We start from the raw sequence: 20,336 nt of genomic DNA, 5'->3' as shown, positions 1-20,336 counted from the left end.
TTCGAAAGACTGCTTTGATTCTCTGGAATCACCGACAGATAAGAGAGAGCCCAAAATGGCTGTTAACTTTCTGTTAAGGTCTGTAACACACACAATGTTTAACAACGATGGCTGGAGTACAAGCTTTTAAAAACGCTCACAAAAGATGACAAAAAACACCTAAAGATTCTTTAAAATTAAAACCAAAAAGAAGAAATAACTGGGAATAGTAGTAATTCAGTGACTAAGGCTCAGCCTCATCTTCTGATTCAGCATACTCGTCGTCTGACTCATCAGGCCAAACATAGTCGACAACATCGAGAGGATGCCTGTGCAACAAATTCAAGAGCTGTTCAAGGTTTCTCAGCTGACTTTGGCCCGCCTCTGCATCCATGTCCTGCCCGGCCTCTGCATCCATCTCCTCCATTTTTTTCGGATCATTGTAACTCAACACCTTCAATCCAAACTTTCCATTGTCATCCACATTCTCAACTCGAAATGATTTTGCTAGAGATCTTCCCTCCACTTTGACATGTGACACGCTGCAAAAAAAATCAGCAAAAACTCCATTCACATTGCAGAAGTTGAGAAGTTTTTAAGGAAAATCTAGAGCAGTAGGGAGAGAAGATGGTACCATATATAGTATTGGCCATCCATTTCTTGTGTCTGAACTCGACCTAGAAACTCGACTAGCAGATACCCACCAATGCAAAGAACAGGTTCTGGAAGCTGAAAGCTCTGCAATCGATTTTCCTACTCAAAGAAACCATCATTTGTTATCAACAGTTCAGGAACAAGTTTTCTGTTATGCTAAAGAAGAAGACAATGATTTGTAACACACCTGAGCCATCGAAAACTCTTGTGAAGTGTAAGTCCATACATAGTTGCTTTCAATTGAACTCTTTCCTGGCTCACCTTTTTTATCCTGTGAATTGTTGTAGTGAGGTGAATTGTCCTTTTCGTGACCCAACCGGAAACGAACATAATGTGAAGAGTATATCGGATGACCGCGCTGAAAATAAGCTACAGAAAATGGAAAACTGTAAGCAATAAAACTCAGTTAAAGACGCAAAAAAAAACAAAAAAATTAACACAAGGATCGCATTGGTACCTTGGAAAGGATGGATGCTGACTTCAGTAATGAGACACAAATCACCAATCAACTTGTAAAGAAGTGATTCGGGCACCGTAGTTTTGTGTTGCCCAGTACTCGACCAATAAGAAGGGGTTCGACCAATCCGATCTCTCTTCTCGAGTGTGTTTAAGATGCTTTCTACTGGGTAATTATCAGTACTGGAAGCTCTAATGGCATCAGCTATACAGCTTTCAATAGGTGAAGACATGCACCCTCTAGCCAACAAGGCAAAAGCCCGGTGCTCTTTTTCAAGTAGCCTTGTATCCATGAGACTGCTTGACCCAGCTTCAGATGACTCTCCATTTCTATCATTACTTGTTTCAATTATATGATCCACATTAGATAGCTGATGGAACAACTTCAAGCATAGATTCTTGGAGAGACTATACTTAACCACTGCAAATGCAAACCCACCATACTCAAGATTCAACAGAAACATTGAAGATAGATAAAATAACTAACATTGAAGAGGATTCTGATGAGATTACCAAATTGTCGCCAGGAGCGTGAGACAGCACTGGCACGGACAATATCTGATGGATCATCTAGACAAGAGAGAATTGATAGCGACGTGTCGGTATCAAGATTGTTCACGAAATCCATCTTGTTCGATAAAACTCAATTCTCACCCTACAAAAGATTGAAACTTTCAAAATCAACAACGAAAATTACACAATACTTTTCGATTTCTTGAGCATTTGGCACAAAAGGAACAGAAATTCCGATGAATAAGCAACAAGCGGTGGAATCAGAGGTATAAACGGTTCAGATTTGGAGGAAGAGACTCAAATATATATGTATCGAAAGGGAATATTTCAGAGAAAACGGGAACAGAGAGAAATAATATACCTAATGTCTTCTTATCGAGAATGAGATAGAGCGATGGTGACCCTAGGAATTGAATTGAATTGAATTGAATTGAATCGGCGATTACGACGTTTATTTACTTGAGCAACCGTCTTTCTTTTTTTTTGGTTGTGGCTAAAGCGAAAATATCATTAACACAAAACTATTTAATAAAATATATAATTATGAATAACTAAATAAAACCCAGCTAAATAATCAAGTGTAAAATATAAATTTAATTTTTTATCGTTAATATTTAAAATTTAAATAGTAAATAGTTATCCATACATTTTTAATATATAATTAATAATTTTGTATTAAATAAATTTTAATCATACACATTTGATTTTATTATACATTTTAATTATCTATTTCAACATAATAAACTACATTTTAATTCTATACGTTCCACCTTATAATTTATAAGGAAATTATATGTATATATCTTATATGATAAAAATTAAAAAATTAGGTTTGTATAGAAAACATAAAGTAATAATGAGTCTTGGAAAGAGAAATAAAATAAAGATAATGTTTAATTCTTATTGGGAGTTGAAAATGTGATTTTAACTCATAGTTTTCTCCATAATAATGATTTCAAAAGACTTTTAATATTCATTTTCGGTGCTTTTTTGTCAATTAATAAAAGATTATTATAAAATGTCTGCCTATATAGGCGGGTATAAGATATAAATTCAATTTTTATCAATAATATTTAAAATTTGAATAGTAAATAGTAATCCACACATTTTTTTAATACTTAATTCAGTAATTTTTGTATTAAACAAAATTTTAATCATACACATTTGATTTTACTATACATTTTAACTATCTATTCCAACATAATAAACTATATTTTAATTTTATACGCTATACCTTAAAATTGATATTTGAATTTTAAATAATAACTTATACACTTTTCAATATTTAATTTAATACTTTCTTAAAACAAATTTTAATTTTACAAATTTGATTTTGCGATACAATTTAAATATAAACTTTATCATAATACAAATATTATTTAATTCGACTCTATTTTCTCCGGTGAACTTTCCCATTAGAGCGATCTCAAAACCTTATTCAAACCCTGCAAGTTCGACTTCGGCAATGATATAGTGCTCATTGTATGTTTTGGTATAGACACTGCTAGCACTAATTTCGTTAGTGTCAATCTCCTTGCAAAAATTAGGCACCTGTCTTTCCACCCTGCTAACCTTGATGACACACTTTCTAAGATCTCCTCGAAAATCTCTTTATTTGTTCTCTTTTAGAGAAATGGGCATCCCAAGATTCTTTCCAAGTTCCTTTGTCGACTTGATCCCGCTCTTGTCACTGATCATCACTAATTCCCGTGACACATTCTCAGCAAAAAAGATTTTGGATTTCTTCAACCTCACTTTTTGGCCTGATGCTACACAATATCTCTCCAATATTCGTCTTATAATCTAAATTTGGCCACTGATCCTTCCGTAAATAGATCAAGTCATCCGCAAAGCAAATATGAGACAACTTTGTTCCTCTATGTAATATTATCTCTTCTTATTTCTATCATAGAAATATAAAGCATTAGCTCTACGTTGCGGCTACAAACTCTAGTCTCATGTCACTCTCTTCAAAGCTTCTTCAAAAAAATTTATTATATAAAAACAAACTGAAATTCCTTTTGATAATTTTTAAAATTTACAGTTATTGGTTTTCGTTTTATTTACTTATGCATGAATAAATTTATCAAACACATGAACTAAACCAAAATAGAGGTGGTATGAGAAAAGAACAGGACTAAAAGAACTTTGTTCCTCGAAAAAAAGTTTGAATTTCTTTATTATGTAAGTATTTTTTTTTATCTTAGAAATTCATCAAAATATCTTCCTCTTTTATTTTGAACATGATACACACAAATGTAAGAACCCAAAGAAGCCAAAACATCATTAAATTAAACAAAACAAAAAACAAAAACAAAAGAACCTACAAAGAGACTTGGACATCTTTTAATCCCAAACCAGACCTAATCATACAATCATTCATGATTTAACTTGCGATATACAAAGCTCCATCTCCAACACTTCACCACGTAATAAACTATTAGGAACAAACATGACATTTTTATCTTTAGGGGTTTCAAAACTCACTTCAAGAATTCTCTTCATCTCCGGCGATTCGTGACAACAAGTGCGTCCATCAAACGAGTAAGAGATTCGATATGAGAACTTCTCCACTTCAGGAGCCAATGGTGCAATACAATTTACAGCCACATAAACACCGTTTGGCTCTCTAAAACATTGCACAACGAACAATAAAGTCTTTGTAAGCGTTATAAGAACCAAAGACTTATCGTTTATCGCCATTCGCACATCCCTCGGTTCACCAAAGGTGAAAAAACAATCGGGTTTTAAAGGGTGGGATATGATCTCTTTGTATAAGCCAGTGTATTTGCATTCTTTGATTTCAGGGCAAGAACATAGAGAGAAACTGCAATATTCCTTCTCATGACTTGAGTCTCTCCCATAAGGAACATTCTTAGTGCAACCTAACTTTGCGTTTCGGCATGGGACGATGACTGATTTGAGAACACTCTCCATTGCTTTGCAACGTTTGTTTCCAATGGGTAAAGCACATGCAGGACATTTCTTTCCGAGTTTGAGCCAGCAAAAACCGCAAGCTACATGTCCATTATCACACTGAAGTACAAAACCAAAGAGTTGCAATCAAATTCATATCAAAGCCTATTAAATAAAAGCAAAGATTTTCAATTTTTGAATCGAAGGTAAAAATAACCAACTCAAAATTGTCGTCACAGTAAATATCAACCAACTCTTAATTTGCGCTATATATATAAACTAGCAATCATATTAAAAGATAATGAAAAAATCAAGGCACTCAAAATATATGTAATCTGTATAAAACTGAAAATGAGATGCTACTGCATGTAAAAGCTAAAGCAAGCTTACAAAATCAGGATCGATCTTATACTAAATGACTATAAAAGGAAACTCTATGAAGTCAATTAGCAATGTAAATAATCAAAACGTAACCTGAAATAAAGGAATAGTGAGTGGCTCGTAGCAAATAGGACAATCAAGAACATCAAGATCTAGCAACGTCCCCGTTACCGAACATTTTCGTTGCCTCTTTTGTGATCAAGTCTTTCTCGAACCATCTCCATCTTCTAAAGAACACTTCATGTCTCAGAAAAAAGTATGAGAGGCTTGAGAATAGTAGGGAAACGAATTAGGTTTTTTTTTTTTTTTTTTTAAAGTAATGTTAAATTAGATTTAAAAGAAAATTGCGTTTTTACAACGAGTGCAACTTATAATTTATACGAGAGAGATTGAAAACAGGAAGTAGAAAGAGTAAGCTTTGCGATTAACTTCGACTTTGAAGCCATCGTTGGAAGGTGGCCTCATATCGATGGTCCTTGTGGCGTTGAATGGTGGTGATTCTGTTGCGCATTTGTTTGTCGATCCATTGAATAAGAATGAGAGCAGATTTTGGAGCTTCATTATGACGTCTTCGATTCCTCTCATGCCAGATGGTATAAACGGAGGTTTGGAAGATGTATTTCACCAAGAAACAAGTTACCTTATCCTTGCGATGGGCTGAGACTAGGTTGAGCAGTTGGTGCCTATCACTTGTGTAGTGATGCTGAAGCAATCCTCGAGCAAGCGCTTCCCAAATTCCAGCTGTATAGCTGCAAGAAAAAAAGAGATGATCTCTGGACTCCAGGCAGTTCGTACAGAAGTAACAATCTCCCACTGCATCTTTGTTCCATTTTTGCATACGGTCACCGGTAGCAAGTCGATCATGAGCTGCCAACCAAACCGAGAAGGAGTGTTTCGGCGTTTCATGTGTAAACCATACACCTCTATGCCAAGCCACTGTGTTCGAGGTAGTGCGAATATGATTCCAAGTATCTTTAGTAGAGAACTTTTCTTTGTTCGAGTTTTTTTTTTTTAATCTTCTACTGTATTTGTGAAGAGCATAAAGGAACAGAAGCAATCATGACTTCTACGGAACTCGAAGAGTTTTATCGAGTGGAACAAAAGATTGAAAGAACGTCGAATCGATAATAATGACTAACGTAAATTATTATTATTTTATTTAACACAAAATTGAATTTAAAATTAAATAGTGATTACGTCACCGTTGTGGCGACTCATCACCGTCGGTTCGAATCAGTTGAACTAATCTTAGAAGTGAGAACACCGTTGCTTCCATAATTCCCGGTGAATCATTTGTTGTTCGATTTCTCCGGCGGAGATGGTGAGTCCGACGAGAGACGCTATCCAATCTTACATGAGCATCACTGGCGCGTCCGAGTCACTCGCGATTCAGAGACTTGAGGTTCTTTCTTTTCTTTATCTCTCTCTCTCTATCCGGTTCTCCGAGAGGACGTGACTGGCAATTTCGTGAAATGCCTTATGCCAAGATTGACGGTAGTTACCTAGAGAAGATGTGGTTAGTTCTGCGATCAAATGTGTAATTGCTGATGATAGATTTGAAATGTCATTGAATTGGGAGAGTTAGGGTTTTAGTTAGTCTATCAGTGTAGATCTATGATTCGTTGCGTTATTGCACACTACTAGAAGTTGAAATTCTGTGAAATTTGATCAGGAACATGGCAATAATCTCCCTGAAGCGATCAATGCCCACTTTAGAGATGTCGAAAGAAGCATGTATGTTTCTCAATCTTTCTAAGAGTTTTTGAGTTTCGCTTCTTTGTTTTTTTGTTTTTTTGTTTTTCATGGTGTATAAGCTCTTTGTTTTGTTGCCTTTCTCTTTTGGATTGTCCTTCCAGTTATGATGACTCAAGCTTAGACACTCGTTCAGACTACAATGTTGTGGAAGATAACAATCACGTTCGTGGTAGCGAGACTAGGCCAGTTAACGAGTCTAGGCCAGTCCCTGGCGCACTTCCATCTATACTCTCGGCTGCTCGGGCTTTTAGACCGTCTTTGCTTCTAGATCCCAATTACAGACGGAATATCCTTAGGCAGCTCAGTGGCTCTGCTCTCTCTGGAAGTCCTTCTCCATCATCTCACACTGGAGAAGTCACTGGGTTCCCTGCTCACTCTACCTGGGGAAATGATCACACTCGTCCTCCTGGACTTGGAGCGGTTGGAGACGGTTATGCTAGGCATTCACCAAGCTATGGATCCCAGGTCCATGGTGGGACACATAGGGATGCTGACTCACCCGTCCATAGTAACGATGCAGAGGAAGAAATGATCAGAGCTGCCATTGAGGCCTCGAAGAAGGATTTTCAAGAGGGTCGTCTTAACACAAGATATAGTTTGGACAATGTATAGTATTCTAGCTTCACCCTATCTAGCTCCTAGTTTGCATGAGCTTCACATAGTTTTACTTTTTCTTTTTTTGTTAATGCAGAATCCATCTAGCGTTTTATCTCCAAGAGAGGTTATTAACCGGGAAGATGAAGACATTGCCCGTGCAATTTCGATGTCCTTAGAGGTAGGCATTGATAGATATTTCATCTGCTATATACGATGTAGGCAATGTCTTACCTTATCATCAATGGCTCTCAGATGGAAGAGCATGAGAGTGTGTTGCGAGACCAACTAGCTGAATTTATGCCTCAGTCCGTGGAGCATCATGACCCATGTCAGTCTAATACAAATGAAAGTACTAGATATCAGGTGTGAAACTAAATTATCTTCACCTCTAATAAGCTTCTTTCTTTTTTTTGTGCGCCACCTCTAATAAGCTTCAATCTTCCAGCCTTCTGGTTCATAAGCTATCTAATAATATATATGCATGCTCATTAGTATAGTTTTCCCTTTACAGTTTTCACCAATTTAGGTGGTCGATATCCATGTTACGGACTAAGTTAGCCCACAGTTTTGTTAATTTCTTCTTAATATAGTGTAGAAACTCTTTAAGCTATCTCGCTTACTAAAACTTTTTTACTTGAAGCCTGGTAGCTCTTCAGTGCAAGACAACCGTGAAGACATGAACCAAAAGCAGCCAATTAATTCCAGCTCTCAGCACAGACATGATCTCCAGAATAGTGAAGGTTCTTATCCTGAAGAGGTAAATCATTCAAAACGAGTTCGATTATTCTAAACAGTGAAAGTAGCCAGTCAAGAACAAATTAACATCTTCTTAGTGACTAGCTTCTAGTTGATCATGTGTTCTTCTTACCCTGTTTTCACCTCCTGTTTCTCGACTGCTACTAGTGGGGTGGCATTCCGTCAAAAGAGCTACAAGAGGCAATAATGCTGGAAAAAGCAATCTTTGGTGGAGTAGCTAACGAAAGTGCTTCACATAATAATCAACTTGGAATTCACAAGGAGTCACAATCTCCGAATCAGAGGGTTGTTAGAGAGGTAATTTGATTTTCTTTGGAGGCATTCATTAGATGGAACGTGAAAGTTGACATGAACATAGTCCAGGCTGTGAACAACTCCTCTTCCATAAGCCCATAGGTAGAACTCTATGTACAAAAATAGGGCTTGTAATCAGAGTGATCCCGTATATTTTCAACCATCAACAAATTCTATATGCTCAGTCTATCAGTCAATATATGATCATAGTGAATGTTAAAGCAAAATGGTTGTAAGATGTGATTAACATTGATTCCATGACTAGAAGAAATCCATATCTTAGGTATCCGTTAGTTATTTTGGGTTTGTAATGCCCTGTCCGGTGAAAGCTGATATTCCTTTGTTTTGTCAATTTTATTGTTTGTTCTCATTTTCACTGTTTTGGGTACCTCACTTGTGGCAGGAACCTGAGAGAAAGGCAGCGCTTCCCATTGAGCCGTCTGGTGAAAATGAAGATGCCATCACTCTACTTGTTAGAATGCCAGATAGCAGCCGTCATGGTCGTCGCTTTCTCAAATCAGACAAGCTTAAGGTGAAGTTCGTGAGTCTCAACTCTCAAGTGATTAGCGAGGTAATCAATTTTTACGTATTCAAGCTTCCCTAACAGTTGTTTCTTGAATTGCAGTACCTTTTTGACTTCATAGATGCTGCTGGATTAGTCAAACCTGGCACATATAGAGTGGTAAGCCCTGTGATGTGCGATAAATATTCTCATGCATTATTTCATTGCAATTTCTAAGGATTCGAGTTTTGCCATCCCCCTCATTTTGGTTTATATTTTCTGATACTACAAGCTTTAGAAATGGTGTAATTGTTTTTGGTAAACAGGTTAGACCATATCCTCGACGTGCTTTCAGCATTCAAGACGGTGCCTTAACCTTTGAGGAACTCAGCCTCACCAACAAACAAGAAGCGTTGTTTCTGGAACTGCTGGTGTAGCAATATAACCTGAGATGATGATAGCAGAAAGTTGAAGTTCAGTGTACTGTAAGTCTGTAAGCGCTTTCGTAGCTAACTGCATAGTGGACACACTTTGTAGTAAACTCTCTAGTTCATTTTCTCACAAAGTCGCAATGAATCTCCGGTTTGAAACAATTTAGCGGGTGTTTGTTTCTTCTTTCCCCCAAAGTCGATTAGTGTGTACAAAACATTTGAAGAAAAAAGAATGGAGCTACAAATTTTATGAATTATTCCAAGCTTGATCAAGGATCTGATGACTGATCAGGCGCAGGTGCGGTCCAGTACTCCTTCACAAGAAACAAAATCTTCTCTCTTTCAAGAGGTCCGTTTTCATGATCTCCTATCCTCCCTTCCCATTGCATCGCATCTGTAATCTTCTTCACTTTGGTTAGCACATCAATGTCGTCTCTGATGATCACGCTTCCCTTTGGTCTTAGAATCCTGTCCATTTCTAGCAAGATATCTTCCATGTCACATCTGTCTTTGTACAGACTGAACACCGAATCGGCATGGATGAAATCGTATGTCCTTGGGTAAGTTGACATTGCTTCACACCTGTTAAGAGTTTAAGAAATAAAAAAGAATCAATGAATGCTTCCCAAAAAAATGTGTATTCGGTTATTAGGAATAGTAACCTTACCAGTTTTGATACGTTCCAATCAATCCTCGCTCATAGATAACTCCAAGGGTGTTAACACTGGCCTCCACGGGGACAACATTCATGACCCATACAGGATCATCGACTAAGGCTGAGGCGAAACCTCCAAGATGAGCGTTCATGTCGAGAAAGTTTCTGTATCTTCCCGTCTCCGCTAGCTGTTGGTCATATTTCTTGTAGTAAGACACTCTTCTCTGCCATTTCTCTGTGTTGCTGACAAATTCATCCTCAGTGATCCCTTCCAAGCTTCCACTTTTGATCCTCGGAGGAAGAGCATTCAATCTCTCAGGCCATCTCGCCAACTGTCCACCCGCTACTTCTTTGATCTCAGATCCTGTTACTTCCGGCAACGGCGTCAAACAGGTTTCAAGCTTAGTGTACCTGAAAACCCAAAACAGAACAAACCATGATCTAGTCAAATATAAAATCTTCCTTTCTAGTAAGACCATCTCCTCTTGTCTAGTAATCTTATATACCAGCCCTGGTTGGGTAGTGTCCGGTGGCAGAACGGAGGGCGTCCTAAAGCTATCCGATTGCGCTTACAGTGAACATGGTTGGTAGGTTTCTGCCAAACCGCAAGATCCTCTCTCTGCACCAATTTCCTCCAACACAAGCTCCTAGCCACCCTCTCGATCTGAGACTGCTCCGAGTTGAGATCGTCTCTAGTTCTTTCCCAACCCTTCCAGTGTCTCTGCCAGTTAATCGGCGGTCCCGACAAAATCCAATACCCCCCCGGTCTCAGTACCCTATCCACTTCTATGAGATACGTCCCGTCTGCTCACACCAAACAGTAGTCAAAACACACATACATAACAAAACAGCTGCAAAAAAAGAGAGTGTGACTAGAGGGTGAGTGTGAACTTACTGTATTGGCCCCAAGGAATGAGACATCGAGAGCAATGAGCAATGTCGAAGGCTCTGGCCGGAAATGGGAGCCTAATAGAGGCTAACACTCCTATGATGGCAGGGACTCCTCTCTCAAGTGCGAACTGAACCTGAGCTTCGTGTGTGTCTCTTGGTGCAAACGACATCGTTACTATGTTCCTCGACATTAGATACGCCCCAAAGCTCGCTACCTATTAGCATCATTAGTTTAGACTTTAGAGACAGTCGATAAATTTACATAACCTATGATCGTAAACGCTAGAATTAAATTTACCCATTTACATCAATAAGACAAAAAAAACAGTTTAAAAGTCTTTTGACCACTTTACTTCCATATGAAGATTGAAACTATCGATGCTAAGAAATCCACATTTTCTATCTGATGACTCTAAAGTCTAAACCAGCATTTACTTAGCTGTAATGCAATTTAATTACTTGTTGGGATTAAAAGGTACTGATAAAAAACATTACAGCCTGATTATACAATAAAAATAGAAAATCAAAATTTGTTATTCGTTGCCAATAAGAGAAACAGAAAATTAGGAAAACGTTTCTAGTTTTGATCCTATTGATTTTTATCTACTTGTGACTTTCCATTCTATAAATTTCGTATCAAGACAATCCTATCCATCACTCTCACTCTGCTGTGTCAGAATATTCTTCTAGTCATAAATTACACAACTGACCAAAATTCTCATCCTTACAAAAATTAAATAGTATACATCTAATTAATAGGGTATCACAGGCGAAATTGGAAATAAATTTCTCTGCTTTGACCTAGATCAATTGATAAATAGAATAGTTTATACATATTTGCATAAATCTATGAACAAAGGAAACATCAATAGATGATTTCAATGTAATTGCACAATCATCAAAATGTATACAACTAGTTCCACTAAACACACTCCATAACCCAAAACAAATAATCACATACTTGCAAAAATAAATATGAGGCGTAAATGTCAAAGAATCAGAGAAAAAAAATCAAAATGTATGACATCACACAAGCATGGTAACATTAACAAGAGAGCCAAAAAAAAACACAGACATCACATGAATAGTACAAAGAAACAAAATCAACAAGGAACAAAACAGAGTGATCTGAAGTCTTAACTTACCCCACATCCAGTATCAATGGCTGTCCGAATTGATCCATCTTTGAGATTTATCAACCGTCCGATCTCGTCGATGTAAGCATCAGCTCCACGTGGAAACATCGTACCACCACCAGGAAATAAAAACCTATCCTTCTCATACCTTACCCAGTTCTGATTCTTCTTCTCCACCGTTAGTTCCGTATGCGGCACGTTAGCAAACCACGCCACGTCACGGCTCTCCGGCCACCGAAAAGGTAAACTGTAACCGTACGGCGCTGGAATCCGACACCTGACTATCTCGTGTTTTTCCGGACAGTGTCTCTCTCTGTATATAAGCCTCTCTCTTGGGAAATTCAAAGACCGATTCACGAACTCGCAGGGCGTGTACTCCGAGAATTCAACGCCGCACGACGGGATTTGAACAACACGCGCGTCCGTTATCGTCGGAGGAAGGTCAGGGGCTGTGTGACGGGAGGCGAAGTTGAGAATCGGTGTGGTTTGGTGAGGAAACGTGCAGGGCACGGACGTGAGCTCGTGGTTAGAAATGGAAGAGCGTGAGATTCCTCTGCCGGAGTGTTGCCATACTCCGACGAAGTAAAAGGTGACGCAGAGGATCGCGATTAGAATGACGCGGTACAGATTCGTTTGTTTTGCTCTGAGTGATAACTTTGATAGCTTTGACGGCCACCGATAGTTTCCCATGACTGGCCGGTGAAAGCAAAAACTTTCTTTGGGATTTCACAAAATATGTGATTTGTTCCCTTTTGTTATATTCTTGGTTGCATGTGTAAGTAAGATGAATGCTTTTATTTATACAAATGTGAGTGAGTGAGGTTTATCCTATTATATTATTTGGGAAGTACATTTTAAATATAACTTTATTTTTTGTAAGTAATTACATAGGTATGCCATTAGAAATAAAATTTTAAAGAGTAAATTAATTCTAAAAAGTCAAATACTAATTTAATTAATTAGACTTAATTAAAAAACAAAATACATTATTAATTTCCAAAAAAGTAACCAATTAAAATCAACAAATTAGATTTAATATCTAAATTATCATATTAATTTTTATTAATTATTATAGTTCACCTCTCATCTTTATATGATTCTATTTTTGAGAAAAATAATATCATCGTTATAAAAAAATAATTAGAGTTTTTTCGAATATGCCATAATTTAAATTTTTAAAAACGAATATAAACTATTCAATACATGAAAAAATATTATAACGGGTCAAAAATAGATTTAAGAAAACTTTCTACTGAGTACTGGGTCAAAATTTGAATATTTATATTCAATTTCATATATATTATTTTGAAAATTTATAATCTTATATACTACAATAATTAATAATATATTAGATTTTTTTATGTGTATGATGTGATTTAATTTTTAATACAAGCTGGAAAATTCTATAATTGACGGGTTTAGATCGATATTAATACAAGATGGTATACTACAAGTGAAACTCTAAAATTAACAATCAAAATACAAGTGTATAATTTTAAACACTAAACAATATAAATAATATCAACAAAACATATACAACTCGCAGTTTACTATACATTTAAAATCAAATAAAATAATATCATATATTTATAATCATCTTTACAATAAAAGTTTTTAGTTTCACTAAAATATAAGCCTACCTGCGATATACTGGAGGTTAAAATTATAAATAAGCAGATTATCAGCACGATGTCTGTACCTTCTCACATACACACCTATCAAAAACTTAAAACCTTTCAAAACCTCTTGGTATATTCAAATTAGGATTCTTCATTCATGAAATCATTATTCCAAGGGTTTTGGGATGTCTTACGAAATAATTTTGGTAGAAGAGAATGTAAAATTTTTCGAATAAAAAGTAGTCAGCAAAACATATGATTTTTGGGGAGTTTTTAGATAATTAAATCAGAGAATAGAGCTGGACATATGAGTAACGTCGGGTAGAACCTGTTCGGGTTTGGGATTAATGGGTATATGATTTACTACCCAATAGAATAATTCGAAATATTTGGTTCTGGTTCGGGTCGGGTCCATTTGGATTTGGGTCAGTTTGGATAAAAAGTTTCAGGTCCTAAAAATACTCAAAAAAATAGAAACGGGTATTTTCTATGTAGATAGCGGGTCTCCAAAAAAAAAAACTTTAAAATTTGTTAAGTTTTAATATATTTAATTATATTTGAATATATTTTACTAAATTTTGACAAACATAACAAATAATTTTTGAATAGTTTAGTTGTTTTGGATATTTAGGTACAAAATTAATTGACATATTTAGATTTATAATTATAATCTTAGATAATAATCTATTAAGATTAAATATAATTAATATTTTAGATATTAAATTAATGTTTGGGTTTTTGAATACCCTTTTTGGGTAACGGGTAATTTCTGGACCAATCGGATATCCACGGGTTTAATAAAACTCTACCCAATAAGGAAATTTCCTAAAATTCTAACCCGCTCTAACCCGGTTTTTTGGTTCGGATATTGGATTGGTTATCGGGTCCGTTTTTTCGTGAGCCCTATCAAAGATAATCTAATATAGGATCCAATTAGATCCACAAATATAACCAAAATATTATACAAAGAATAATTCTAAGTTAGGCCAAAAATTAAATCTTCTAATACAAAGGAAACATGTTTCTTACCAAAACAACTCGTATACAAATTTTACATTTACTTAAAAACTACATATGTTGTATTTATTATAAAAATAACATTTTTAAACAAAGTCAATCCAATGCAGCATTATATCCAAATAGTAAAAACATTAAAAAATATTATGACATCACTTTTATACTATACTATTTCTTATGTAATTCAAATAAAATATATAATTTAATTTATATAAAATATTAATGCCCGTGCTGTATAGCACGGGTTATGATCTAGTCTATATATTGTTCCACCTACATTGATTATTTAAGTATATTTATTTTATCGAAATTTGCTAATTTTCCATAAATCGATCTATTAATTTAACAATGTTATTTTGAAAAAATGGTCTTTGGTTATTATTGTATAGTTGGCACTGCTTTGGAAGTTAATCCATAATTATTAAGTACTATTAAATAGAAAATCTCTATTGAATTGTTCTATTTTTTTGGGTATCGTCATAAATTGATACCATTTAAAGAGATACTCTTAAAATAGAAATCTAAATTTACTTTGCAACTGATTAGTGATACTATGGGTCCATCCATGATGGTGATACTAAAGTATTTTGTTCAGATGATTACTATCCCAAGCGACGCTCCGGAGACGCGTAGCACGTGAATGGCTTCGACGGAATTTATTACAACGTTGTACAATATGGAATGTGGACTAGTGTTGTGTGTGTGAGTACTGTCTTATAAAAAGTGGAATTCAATTTCCAAAAAGATTGAAAGATATTTGCAGTTGCTATTATTATAGCCAACGCCACGGTTAACCTAATATGACAAAAATCAGAAAGACGCGTAAATTGATTATTTTATGTTTTCATATGTTTGAATAAGCTATCTTCCATGTAGAGAGAAAGAGAAATCTCTTTTTCACGAATTAAGAAAATGATACAAGTAAGATTCTTTACAAGAGATATAAGATCATGCATATCTGATTCTAGTAGTATCTATACACGATCTTAGAGGAATAGTATGAGAATATACTAGCATGAATTGGGATTTACTGCTTTAGATAGTATGAAGAGCTTGCATTTGGAGAATGTAACATTTATCTCTTTTTGTTGCTGTCTTTCACTAGACAAACCAAACAGGTCTATCTTTGAACATCAACACAGGAACGCATGAAGTTGCTAGAAGCGTTGTGGCTGATCTACGTACGTCTAACTTCCTATCATCCTATGTCACGCAAGGATATGAAGGGATCAATATTTGCCAAACAGAAATTTGATTACCATTTACCAATGTGAGCTTTCTTCTATTTTTTTCACTCGTTTGCTTTGGGCTTCGTATTGTTTCATCCAAATGTAATTAACCAAAAAATCTCGTATCTATTGTAATATAGGCCTCGGCAAATAAACCAAACTGAATCAAACCAAATCGAACCAAAATTGGAAATTAACCAAATGGATAATAAATTCTGTAACCGAAATAACTGAAACCGAATGGATACAAACAGAAATATAATATTTTGGGTAACCGATAATATCCGAAATATAAATATATTTTCAAAAGTATTAGTTATATCTAGAATAAATAATTAAAAATACTTGAGAATATATATAAAATAGTAAAAAACTCGAAAATAACAAAAATATCCGAAAATATCCAAAAATAATTGAAAGATCCGAAAATATTTAAAGCAAAATAACCGAATGGATACTACATTTTAAAACCGAAAGAACTGAAATCAAACCGAACCGAACCGAACTTTCAAACGAACGCCTATACTATAATGTAATCTGAATGTTCTATCTTGACCGTCAAAGGACGATCCACTGGTATATTATTTCTCATAAGCCAGCCCAAATTACATTTCAAGGCCCAAATCCATTAGCCTCAAAAAGTTAAAAAAACTATAATCAACGGAACATTCCATTTTTTTTTATAATATTCTTAAATCAATTTATGTATTCACCGTGCTTCGCCAGACACCAGAGACGCTTACTAAAGCACTGAGAAAAAACTAAATGAGATTTTGATCACACTCACACAACGGATTGCGAAATAGTAATATTTTATAATCGCCGACAAATTCTTCAGATCTCCAAAATTGAATCTTATTATAAACCCTAAGATTTGCATCTGATCTGCTCTCGAAGACGAAAGCTTCGAGTACTGGTTGAAGCTAAAGCTATGGGACACGTGAATCTACCTGCATCAAAGCGTGGTAACCCTCGTCAATGGCGTCTCCTCGACATCGTAACCGCTGCTTTCTTCGGTATCGTACTTCTCTTCTTCATCCTTTTATTCACTCCTCTTGGTGATTCCATGGCGGCTTCTGGTCGGCAAACGCTGCTTCTCTCTACGGCGTCAGATCCGAGGCAACGGCAGCGATTAGTGACTTTGGTTGAAGCTGGTCAGCATTTGCAACCGATCGAGTATTGTCCTGCGGAAGCTGTTGCTCATATGCCTTGTGAGGATCCGAGAAGGAATAGTCAGCTTAGTAGAGAGATGAATTTCTATAGGGAGAGACATTGTCCTTTGCCTGAGGAGACTCCGCTCTGTTTGATTCCTCCGCCTTCTGGTTATAAAATTCCTGTTCCGTGGCCTGAGAGTCTTCACAAGGTATATTGGATTCTAGCTCCTATTACCATGGTTTTGTAGATTATATAGTTCAGGATAGCTATTAGCTAGTTCGATTTATTGGTGATGTCTAGTTTTGCATGGTTAGAAACATGTCTCTTGGTGTTTGTTAGACTGTTAAAGATGGCTGTTTGAACTTTGTAGATTTGGCATGCAAACATGCCATATAACAAAATTGCTGACCGGAAAGGTCATCAAGGATGGATGAAAAGGGAAGGGGAATACTTTACTTTCCCAGGCGGTGGCACGATGTTTCCTGGCGGAGCTGGCCAATACATTGAAAAGCTTGCACAGTATATTCCGCTTAATGGTGGAACTTTGAGAACTGCTCTTGACATGGGATGCGGGGTGAGAATCATCATAAGTCTTTTTATTTCTCGTTTGGTTCTGTATTGTTATAATACTTAATTGTAAACCTTTGCAGGTAGCTAGTTTTGGAGGTACTCTACTATCTCAAGGCATTCTAGCCCTCTCATTTGCTCCAAGAGATTCACATAAATCTCAAATTCAGTTCGCTTTGGAAAGAGGAGTGCCTGCATTTGTTGCCATGCTTGGCACTCGTAGACTCCCCTTTCCTGCATACTCCTTTGACCTGATGCACTGTTCCCGATGTTTGATTCCTTTTACGGCTTACAGTGAGTCCCTTGGGTTATATACCTCTACTTATGTACGTGTGTTGCGGTTTTTAGCAGCAATTATTCTTATTGTGTTTGGTGATTTGTCTGCAGATGCAACTTACTTCATCGAAGTAGATAGGTTACTGCGCCCTGGAGGATATCTTGTAATCTCTGGCCCACCTGTACAATGGCCTAAACAAGACAAAGAATGGGCTGATCTTCAGGCGGTGGCTAGAGCTTTGTGCTATGAGCTAATTGCGGTTGATGGAAACACTGTCATCTGGAAGAAGCCTGTTGGAGATTCATGTCTACCTAGCCAGAATGAGTTTGGGCTTGAGTTGTGTGATGAGTCTGTTCCGCCAAGTGATGCATGGTGCGTTTTTCTTGTTGTATAATTATGTGCATGTGACTTTTGAACTGTATTGAAACCATGTAAAAGACAAAATTGAAGTTTTTGTTTTTGTTTTTTTTGCCTTTTTCAGGTATTTTAAATTGAAGAGGTGTGTTACCAGGCCATCATCCGTCAAAGGAGAACACGCTTTGGGAACTATATCCAAGTGGCCGGAGAGGCTTACTAAAGTTCCTTCTAGGGCCATTGTCATGAAAAACGGATTGGATGTGTTTGAAGCAGATGCAAGGCGGTGGGCAAGACGCGTTGCTTATTACAGGGATTCTCTTAACTTGAAGCTGAAATCTCCAACTGTCCGCAATGTCATGGACATGAACGCATTCTTCGGAGGCTTTGCAGCAACCCTTGCATCTGATCCTGTGTGGGTTATGAATGTCATTCCAGCTCGGAAGCCATTAACTCTTGACGTGATTTATGACAGAGGTCTCATCGGTGTTTACCATGATTGGTTAGTCACATTTGTTGTTTATATATTTGATCAAAATAAAGACTTAGATATGTTATCTCTCTTGTTCTGTATCTTAGCCATTGGCAGCAATGAGGATCGAAATATGTCACAATTCCTTAATAGTCAAAACCCTATTATTTGTTTGTTGCAGGTGTGAACCATTTTCAACATATCCCCGCACGTATGATTTCATCCATGTATCAGGAATTGAATCACTGATAAAACGACAAGACTCAAGCAAATCGAGGTATAACTAACGTAAAACCATTCTTGATTTCTAACACAGGTCTCTGTCTTATATACTTAACCTAAGCTGAATTGTCTGATATGCATACAGGTGTAGCCTAGTAGATCTAATGGTAGAGATGGACAGAATATTACGTCCAGAAGGAAAGGTTGTGATCCGAGACTCTCCTGAGGTGCTAGATAAAGTCGCACGAATGGCTCATGCTGTAAGATGGTCTTCTTCCATACACGAGAAAGAACCTGAATCCCATGGAAGAGAGAAGATTCTTATCGCAACCAAATCTCTCTGGAAATTGCCATCAAACTCCCACTGAAGACACAAAAGAAGAAGAAAAGAAGAAGCTCTTCTCAATCTTGTAGGTACTGTCACTTGCTCTCCAGCCCTCATCTGTCTGTCCCTAAGACACCAACCAGATGATATATACTTTTTTGTGTTCGTGACATTGCATCTGAATGTATTACAATCGTATAATGTCCTGATATTGTTAATTCTTGGTCACACGTGGTTGTGTCAGTGATTTATGTGAGGGGTCTACCTTTTAGAAGCAACTTGTGACCTACATGAGTAAAGTATGCATGTGACTCTGCGTATAGTTTTGTACTAGAGACCATGTATTAGTAGGTACACGTCCTGGATACGTATTTATGTATTGAAAAACTCCCAACTTACTGACAATTCCTATGATTCAATGTTTTAGTAAAAAAACAAGGTTGTGGTCTTATGGATTTTGGGTGAGAAACGGACACTATAGAAGACTTCTCTTTTTCAGTACTTGTTTTCAGGTGGGGGAAGACATATTTTGGTAAAAAACCTGAGAGAGAAAGAAGTCTCCAATTGGATTGGAAAAAACGTTGAGGACATTAATGCAACAAAGGTTTGGTCGTTCGTCCTCTTTTGAACCATATTTGTTGTCTCAATAAATGTTCTTATGCTTTATAACGTCCAAGACAATCTGATCGTTTTATTCATCTGTTTGAACATAACATCATCGACACACTAGAGGATTCAATTAGATGTGACTCTTGATGGAATTGTCTTTGTAGAAAAGTCTAGTCTTTGCTATGTTTCTAACGGTCTTTGGTTTGTTTCTCAATGTTCAATAATGTTATGTAATGGTAAATATTTAGCAGCGGTATAGTTCATTCTCTTGATATCGGTTTCAAATTTTTATTTGAGGTTGAAACCACATGAACATGGTCGATAGTCTGGTCTTTTTTGATGTTAACATTCATATAACAATTAGTTTAGATTGAGCTGTGGTAGAATTTTGAGCCAGTGCTGCTAATTGGAGTTTGTGGTAATCTAGTAATTACCAAATTTAACCAAACAATGAAAATGACGTTGTCCTTTATATCATCAATCAGGGGAATGGGAATGAATATTCCTCTTTACTTTTCAACCTTTTTTTATTCACCAAACTAATTTCTTCATGACTCTGTCATACCAATAAGAG

General features: G+C 36.4%; 4 protein-coding genes, 1 long non-coding RNA gene and 1 pseudogene across 8 annotated transcripts; 3 read left to right on the top strand and 3 right to left on the bottom strand.

Annotated features, from left to right (window-relative positions):
• Nucleotides 1-2: 2 nt before the first annotated feature.
• On the bottom strand, nt 3-2,086 carry AT4G00755 (F-box family protein). Of its 2 annotated transcripts, NM_178946.4 has the most exons (6): nt 1,964-2,086; nt 1,603-1,744; nt 1,091-1,510; nt 821-1,002; nt 614-732; nt 3-521 (listed from the first exon to the last, which is right to left on the bottom strand). In NM_178946.4, the coding sequence occupies exons 2-6, from the start codon at nt 1,715-1,717 to the stop codon at nt 224-226; spliced, it is 1,134 nt and encodes a 377-aa protein (NP_849277.1). In that variant the 5' UTR covers nt 1,718-1,744; nt 1,964-2,086; the 3' UTR covers nt 3-223. The 2 variants fall into 2 exon arrangements, with proteins under 2 accessions (NP_849277.1, NP_567185.1); NM_116301.3 differs by having other exon boundaries at nt 1,603-1,985.
• A 1,663-nt stretch (nt 2,087-3,749) lies between these two features.
• On the bottom strand, nt 3,750-5,123 carry AT4G00753 (annotated as a pseudogene). The gene is made up of 2 exons: nt 4,993-5,123; nt 3,750-4,638 (listed from the first exon to the last, which is right to left on the bottom strand).
• Nucleotides 5,124-6,075: 952 nt separating this feature from the next.
• Nucleotides 6,076-9,447, top strand: AT4G00752 (UBX domain-containing protein). The gene is made up of 10 exons (NM_148183.5): nt 6,076-6,301; nt 6,572-6,633; nt 6,756-7,260; nt 7,346-7,429; nt 7,504-7,614; nt 7,892-8,008; nt 8,155-8,304; nt 8,705-8,833; nt 8,927-8,983; nt 9,130-9,447. Exons 1-10 carry the CDS (start codon nt 6,218-6,220, stop codon nt 9,238-9,240), a joined length of 1,410 nt encoding a protein of 469 aa, NP_680549.3. The 5' UTR covers nt 6,076-6,217; the 3' UTR covers nt 9,241-9,447.
• AT4G00750 (S-adenosyl-L-methionine-dependent methyltransferases superfamily protein) lies at nt 9,336-12,772 on the bottom strand. Its single transcript, NM_116300.4, has 5 exons — nt 11,926-12,772; nt 10,785-10,995; nt 10,396-10,693; nt 9,902-10,300; nt 9,336-9,816 (listed from the first exon to the last, which is right to left on the bottom strand). Exons 1-5 carry the CDS (start codon nt 12,604-12,606, stop codon nt 9,504-9,506), a joined length of 1,902 nt encoding a protein of 633 aa, NP_191984.1. The 5' UTR covers nt 12,607-12,772; the 3' UTR covers nt 9,336-9,503.
• AT4G03725 lies at nt 10,974-11,946 on the top strand. Its single transcript, NR_141749.1, has one exon. It is a non-coding gene; the product is annotated as an other RNA (long non-coding RNA).
• Nucleotides 12,773-16,493: 3,721 nt separating the features above from the next.
• Nucleotides 16,494-20,142, top strand: QUA3 (S-adenosyl-L-methionine-dependent methyltransferases superfamily protein). Of its 2 annotated transcripts, NM_001340266.1 has the most exons (8): nt 16,494-17,144; nt 17,307-17,510; nt 17,587-17,797; nt 17,891-18,152; nt 18,262-18,636; nt 18,788-18,883; nt 18,974-19,242; nt 19,653-20,063. In NM_001340266.1, exons 1-7 carry the CDS (start codon nt 16,713-16,715, stop codon nt 19,194-19,196), a joined length of 1,803 nt encoding a protein of 600 aa, NP_001328335.1. In that variant the 5' UTR covers nt 16,494-16,712; the 3' UTR covers nt 19,197-19,242; nt 19,653-20,063. The 2 variants fall into 2 exon arrangements, with proteins under 2 accessions (NP_001328335.1, NP_567184.1); NM_116299.3 differs by having other exon boundaries at nt 16,527-17,144; nt 18,974-20,142.
• Nucleotides 20,143-20,336: the final 194 nt, after the last annotated feature.

The sequence above is a fragment of the Arabidopsis thaliana genome, chromosome 4, assembly GCF_000001735.4.
Source record: "Arabidopsis thaliana chromosome 4, partial sequence".
Taxonomy (NCBI): Eukaryota; Viridiplantae; Streptophyta; class Magnoliopsida; order Brassicales; family Brassicaceae; genus Arabidopsis; species Arabidopsis thaliana.
This window is presented reverse-complemented; position numbering and strand designations above follow the sequence as displayed.

Excerpts from the sequence above, each read along its gene's own strand:
- AT4G00755 (NM_178946.4), bottom strand. The coding sequence starts at position 1,717 with ATGGATTTCGTGAACAATCTTGATACCGACACGTCGCTATCAATTCTC. Across the intron at positions 1,511-1,602 it reads ACGCTCCTGGCGACAATTTG|TGGTTAAGTATAGTCTCTCC; the intron begins GTAATCTCATCA and ends TTGCATTTGCAG. Across the intron at positions 1,003-1,090 it reads CAGCATCCATCCTTTCCAAG|CTTATTTTCAGCGCGGTCAT; the intron begins GTACCAATGCGA and ends CATTTTCTGTAG.
- AT4G00752 (NM_148183.5), top strand. The coding sequence starts at position 6,218 with ATGGTGAGTCCGACGAGAGACGCTATCCAATCTTACATGAGCATCACT. Across the intron at positions 7,615-7,891 it reads ATGAAAGTACTAGATATCAG|CCTGGTAGCTCTTCAGTGCA; the intron begins GTGTGAAACTAA and ends TTTTACTTGAAG. Across the intron at positions 8,984-9,129 it reads AACCTGGCACATATAGAGTG|GTTAGACCATATCCTCGACG; the intron begins GTAAGCCCTGTG and ends TTTGGTAAACAG.
- AT4G00750 (NM_116300.4), bottom strand. The coding sequence starts at position 12,606 with ATGGGAAACTATCGGTGGCCGTCAAAGCTATCAAAGTTATCACTCAGA. Across the intron at positions 10,301-10,395 it reads ACACTACCCAACCAGGGCTG|GTACACTAAGCTTGAAACCT; the intron begins GTATATAAGATT and ends TTGGGTTTTCAG. Across the intron at positions 9,817-9,901 it reads ATTGGAACGTATCAAAACTG|GTGTGAAGCAATGTCAACTT; the intron begins GTAAGGTTACTA and ends AACTCTTAACAG.
- QUA3 (NM_116299.3), top strand. The coding sequence starts at position 16,713 with ATGGGACACGTGAATCTACCTGCATCAAAGCGTGGTAACCCTCGTCAA. Across the intron at positions 17,145-17,306 it reads GGCCTGAGAGTCTTCACAAG|ATTTGGCATGCAAACATGCC; the intron begins GTATATTGGATT and ends TGAACTTTGTAG. Across the intron at positions 17,798-17,890 it reads GATTCCTTTTACGGCTTACA|ATGCAACTTACTTCATCGAA; the intron begins GTGAGTCCCTTG and ends ATTTGTCTGCAG.